The sequence below is a fragment of the Hakea prostrata genome, chromosome 3, assembly GCF_041222555.1.
Source record: "Hakea prostrata isolate BN-2017 chromosome 3, UWA_Hpros_2, whole genome shotgun sequence".
Classification (NCBI taxonomy): Eukaryota; Viridiplantae; Streptophyta; class Magnoliopsida; order Proteales; family Proteaceae; genus Hakea; species Hakea prostrata.
The window spans coordinates 25313935-25319966 of NC_142602.1; the positions used below are offsets into that span (position 1 = coordinate 25313935).

The 6032-nt window shown below is 40.2% G+C and overlaps 1 protein-coding gene across 1 annotated transcript; it reads left to right on the forward strand.

Annotated features, from left to right (window-relative positions):
• The first annotated feature begins 976 nt into the window (after positions 1–976).
• LOC149021862 (uncharacterized) lies at positions 977–2639 on the forward strand. The gene is made up of 2 exons (XM_089147201.1): positions 977–1286; positions 1437–2639. The coding sequence occupies exons 1-2, from the start codon at positions 1233–1235 to the stop codon at positions 2130–2132; spliced, it is 750 nt and encodes a 249-aa protein (XP_089003327.1). The 5' UTR covers positions 977–1232; the 3' UTR covers positions 2133–2639.
• The last annotated feature ends 3393 nt before the right edge of the window (positions 2640–6032 follow it).

A 6032-nucleotide genomic window follows, 5' to 3' on the forward strand; every position in this document is an offset into this window, starting at 1 on the left:
GAAGCTTCATCCAGGCCGCATTGTTCTAAGATGGCAACCTTTGCTAGAGAAGATGATATCTCTGAAAAGCTCAAGGACCATCAATTTTTCAACCCTTAATACACATCAAATAGATCTTAATTATCAAGGGGATGGAATTCATCATTTTGTTACAAATTTTAAAGCTCCTCAGAGAAACTTTTTCTTGGTAAAAAGCTCATTCAGAAACTTAACCATTGATTTACATCCCTAATGCAAGTATAATTCATGATTTGATTGAAAGCTTCATACATCATCATCAAGTGGGTTTTGGTTATTCAAGCGGTTGCAACTCATAAGTGATTCAACCCTCAATGAACATCATCAAGATATTATCTTTTTTCAAGGGAAGCAAATGGTCTGACTTCATTACCTTTCCAAAAAGTTCCTGCTTATGATAGTTTGGCCTAATTCTAATCGTTGACTTCATTGCTTGTGTAGATGGAGCTTTGGGTACTAGGAGACCCTAACCATCAATGGAGTTCTTACTTACATGAAAAATCTGTTTCCTCCTGATCATATGGTGTAATGATTCATGATCGATTCTCCATGTGGGAAGATGAGTTTCCTTCCTCTGCAAGGGATCCCACTGCCCAGTGGCATTCCAACCATATGAAAGTAGTTAAGAATATTACATGTAGTCCTTGCACCCACTGATTTCGAAGAAGACCTTCCATCGATTCTTATTAAATTGAGAAACCAATCCATATTGAAGCTCCATGGGCCACAGCCACTATTAGGCTCCTATATAGTGAAGACCATGCAGCATTCTGTTAATCTATGAGGTTTCCTAAGGCTGACGCACAATTAATACCTTGGGCGCCTAAAAATTCTACTTCATATAGGTATATAGCAATAATTTTAGGCGGAAAGGTAGGTATACCCTGAAGTTAGGAGGGGGTCTAAAGTAAGTTCAGAAAAGAATGTTATTCGAATACCAGATAGCAGAAATAAATGTGAAAGTAGGGCTTTTCCTTTGGCCTTTTTGTGGAGGGTTTTTGGCCTTTTGTGTTTCTTTTGTCCAACCACATAGAAAGTTGAAGTTAAGGAATATTAATTAAAGAAAGCTACACTCACAAAGCAAGCAGGCAAGAACTTCAATTCCTCCCTCTCTTCTTCTCTGCTTCCCTCCCTCTCTGAAGCTGCCACTCAGTTCATTTTAGTGTTGATCTGTTTGAGCCCATTACAGTTCAAAACGCTCAGGCTTAAAAAGTATGGCCAATCAGCACATCTCGCCTCTTAACTGGGCTTTTTACTCCCATGGAAAGGTAACATTCTCATCTTCCCCTGCTTGCGTTCTATCATAAATTCATAATACTTCCAGTGTTGTGGCATGATCAATACTTAACTTTCGCAGTAATGGGTTGGAAATATTTTTCTTATATAATGAGTTAGTAGGTGATTTTGTAACTGTGCAGACATCGGAGGAGCTAAGGCAATCCCTTTTGTATACGACCCTGGAGCTGGAAACAACCAGGCTAGCAGCTCAAGATGAGATGAGGAGAAGAGAAGAACAGATGATCCGTCTCGAAGATCTTTTGAAAAGAACCATCAGGGAGAGAAACGAGGCACAAGACAAATGCCATAGGCTAAACATGGAGAAGCTCTTACTCCTGAAGAGACTTCTCCAACGAACTACCCTCGTCACAGGGAGGTCCGGCATTGAAGAAGAAGCCAGAAGAGGAGGTGACTCCAGCACCGGCATATCTTCCTCGGACCGCGAAGAGAGCACCGTTTCGCCTCCCGTGACGGACCCAATTCCACTACTGCAACCACCGTCGGAAACTGTAGAGCTAGCACCAGGTAAGCCATTGCCAGAAAAGGGAAAGCTTTTACAGGCAGTGAAGAAAGCTGGACCACTACTTCAGACGCTTCTTCTAGCAGGACCGCTCCCCCAGTGGCGACACCCACCTCCGCAACTCGATTCCTTCGAGATCCCACCAGTGCCCATTACTTCGTCACCAGCAACGCCTTACCTACCGAGCCAACATTCTCTGACTGCAGACGTCAACTGTGGGGGCGGTACAATTACTAGAAGAAAAAGAGGTTTGATGGGCTGTGGAGGCCCCGATTCTTCCACCGAAACCAAGTTCCAAAGAGTTGTTCTTCAGTGAATTCCACAAACAAATAGGACGCAAAAACGATGGTTCGCGTTGAAGAGGATGAATTCAGAGGAGGGACACTGCTGTCTAGTTTCTGTTCCCTTCTCTTGGTAGCTAATGGAGATTCTGTGTCTGTCACAATTTAGAATTTCTTATAACCTTGTGTTCCAAATGTATGGAGATTCTGTAGTTAGTAGGGATTTTGAATTCTCTTGGTACTTATTTGAGAATTGAGATGTATCAGGAAAATCCATTTATGAGATTGATAAACCTTGAAGTAACTTGGTAGAGTTGGTACGGATTCGATCTATGAAGATGAGATGCGAACTGGGGAAGCCAACAAGCAGATGTTCTCTGTCGTGGAGAAAAGGGGTTGGGGTTCCGAATCCATATCAGATCATCTACAGATCTTAGCAACTTCTGGGGGAAAATGGTGGGGTATGAAGTTGAGTCAAATCCATATCTTTTCCAAACCCTAGAGAAGGCGAGCCTCTCGCTCTTCACAGTACGAAAATGAAAACCTATCATCATATGATCTTCTACGTGTCAGTTATAGAATCTCCACCTGATCCTCCTTTACAACTCCCAATGGCCAACCGGATTTTTATTTTGCAGCTGCTGGCTATTGGTAGTACTTGTGCCACATAATCAAAATTTGATCCAATGATTGACAATCAAATACTGAAACTGTATTTGGAGTTTGGACTCGTCGATTGAAATAGTGAGAGCCGATCCTGATCCGATTCGCATGAAGGAATGTAGTGTTACAGTGACTCGAGTCACTGGGGAAGCTCTGCTCTGCTGGTTCATTGTGGAAAATTTCAAAGAAACTCCATTTCTAAGTAAATAATGATCACTAACCAGGGTCCCACTTCCCACCAAAACAAGATCATTAACTAGGGTGGAAGTGGAACAATGAAGGAAGGGTGATCCGCTCATGTAGGGACTAGGGAGCCTCTTGGGAGGCAAAGGAACAAAATTAATTTGATTGCAGTCATGTGCGAATTAGGTGAGAGCACAAGTCGCAAGTCTTTAGGTCGTTCAAGCGCTTGCTTGACCCATGATACTGATTTCTCCCCCTTTCTCAATTCTTGACCCTCCCTCTCCCTCCTGCTTAATCCAGGATAATGGTGGAGATTTACTGGCCGGCACCAATGAAAGTGAGACATTTCTTACCCGATGGGACTTGCCACCAATTTCCTTTGTGAAAAGTCAATATTGATAGTTCATGCCTTGGTTTTGGTTTTCCTGGGCAAGCAGGTATCGAAGGTGAGACCAGGGGTCCTCTGTTGCATGATTTGCCAAGCATATTGGTTACACAAACTCGAACCCATGGGAGCTGCAGCTCCTACAATCAGGCAAGCTCTTCATCTAAACACAACATGGATCAGCTCATCATCAAAAGTGACAAAGTCCCTCTCATCAAAATTTTGTGAGAGGATAGTCTTGGGGCATCAAGGCACTCACTAGCTGAACCGACCCCACCTGAACTCAATTGGATGTTATTCTGAATTTGAAGGTGAGAATGTGTCAGTTGGTTTTCAATGTAAGGTTGATAGAGTGGTAAAGACTCATACTTCTTAGTGAAGATGTTATGGGTTCGACCATTGTAGATGCCATATATAATAACCTCCTCCCCAATATATAAAACTCTCCTATGAGTTTATGTATTGGTGGTCCAATTTATAATTCAATTGTTTAGTTCCTAGTAAGGGTAGTTACGTGATCTTGTATACCTCATGTTATTATAAATAAGAGGCTTGGGATCACATTGATTCATTCATCAAGCATTCAATTATTTTCACATGGCATCAGAGACTAGGAAAAATTAGAATCGTGTGACACCCCTCCTTCCTGCCTTCAACTCCTCTCTTTCTCTCTCTTGTTTTTTTTGCCAACGACAAGACCCCCCCCTTTCTCTGTCACCAACACCCCTCTCTTTTTCTCTTTCCATCGACTCTTTCTCTTTCTTTACCGCTGCTACCCCTTCTTTGGTTGATTAATTTCTTCTAGGGCAGCCTATATGAGGTAATTCATTATGAAGTAATGCTATCTCTCATTTTTACCTCTCCGAAAACATGGTCTTTTTTTTCTTGAAAATCTACATTTTTGGTGACATTTCAGATATTTTGGAAGGTTGAAGACTAAAAAACAGTAGGTTCGATAAAATAAAAAAGAAAAAAAGAAAAAGAAGAGAGGATCTATCAACTTTTGGTTTTTTTTTTACAAATATTTTTTTGGTGGTTTGGCTGGAAATATGGCAACATCAGATGCTACAACTATTCCTACTGGTTTAGAAAATCGTCCTACTCTTACACCACTCTCAGTTAGGTTCGATAGAACTAATTAATTGATCTAGTCTTGTTCAGCCAATTTGACAATCACTGGAAGAGGTCTTATTAGTCATATTACGAGCACTACTGTTGAGCCCTTGATAGTTGGCACACTTTAGGATAAATGAATTTCAAATGTCTTTCTTATTATGTCGTTCCTTTTGAATTCCATGCGTCCAAGTCTTAGCTAGGGATATGTACTACTTGATATAGTAGGCCAAATTTGGATGGCCACTCAAGAGACCTATGGATAGTTAGGAAATGATGTACGGATCTAAAGAAACTCTATGAAGCTACACAGAAGGAGTTGATAGTTGCACAACACTATGTAGAATTGTGATTTCTTTGGCAAGAATTAGATCATTATGGTGATTATCACCCAATTGATCATGACAATGTGGCTGTCTACAGGAAGCATGTTGATAAAATTCAGATTTATAATCTTTTGGTTGGCTTGAGTGTGGAGTATAATCGGGTCCAGGTGTAAGTTTTGAGTTGTTCTCCCTTTTCCACACAAGAACAAATCCTATGCACTAATTAGTGTGAGTAAGAGTCGTCTCCTAACTATACTTCACAACTCAATCATGAAAAAGTCTACTCTTCGGAGTGTAAGTATGGTGTCTAAAACTGAATTAGCCAAAGATGTGGTTAAGTGTGAGCACTACTACAAACCCTATTATACCAAAGTCACGTGTTGAAAATTACATGGGAAGCTTGCGATTTGAATAAAAAATAGCACAAAGGAAGAGTTGCTAGCTCTAAGGCACATTCTACAGTCTTTCACTACTGTTGTTGCTCCAATTTCCTTCAACTGCATATTCAAACTCCTAACTTGCTAGTTGAGGTAACTTATTTACAAGCTTCCATGCTTCTTCTCTTTCCGCTACATGGATCATCGATACTAGAGCAACAGACCATATGACATGTTTTGTTTTTCTTTTTTTGAATTGTTTACCTACTTCAAGGAAAGATAAAGTGCATATAGCTTATGGCTCTCACCCTTCCATTGTTGGAAAGGGGATCATACAACATTTTCCATCATTTTCTTTGTTTTAAATTTTGCATGTTCCGTTCTTTGCTACTAATCTTATTTGAATTAGTAGTCTTACCAATGATTTAAAGGTGAGGTAATATTTTCTCCTTCCTATTGTATCTTCCAGGATCTAATAATAGGGAAGGAGATTGGACGTGGAAAGTTGGCCAAAGGACTTTACTTGTTGGAGCCGAATGGAGCCTCTTCTTCTATTATGATTGATACTCCTTGTTAGGTCAATTTGGCCTTGTTAGACCTTCACCAGTGGCAGCGTAGGTTAGGTCATCCCGCCCATAAGAACTCTAAGAAAACTCTTTCATGATTTAGTTTCATCTCGTCATAGGGATTTTTTTGTGAAGTTGCATTTTTGCATAGCAGACTCATTCAAGTTATTTGTCTTCCAATAATAACAGAAGTTCAATTCATTTTGTGTTCATTCATACTAATGTGTGGAGGCCTTGTAGATGTTACTGGCCATAAATATATTGTTACTTTAAATCCACATGGATTTATACTTTAAAACTGAAAAAAATGAAGTTTTCAAAT

What these genes read in the sequence shown, in the direction of transcription:
- LOC149021862 (XM_089147201.1), top strand. Translation starts at nt 1,233, where the DNA reads ATGGCCAATCAGCACATCTCGCCTCTTAACTGGGCTTTTTACTCCCAT. An exon ending in CTTTTTACTCCCATGGAAAG is followed by an intron (nt 1,287 to 1,436) that starts GTAACATTCTCA and finishes GTAACTGTGCAG; the next exon opens with ACATCGGAGGAGCTAAGGCA.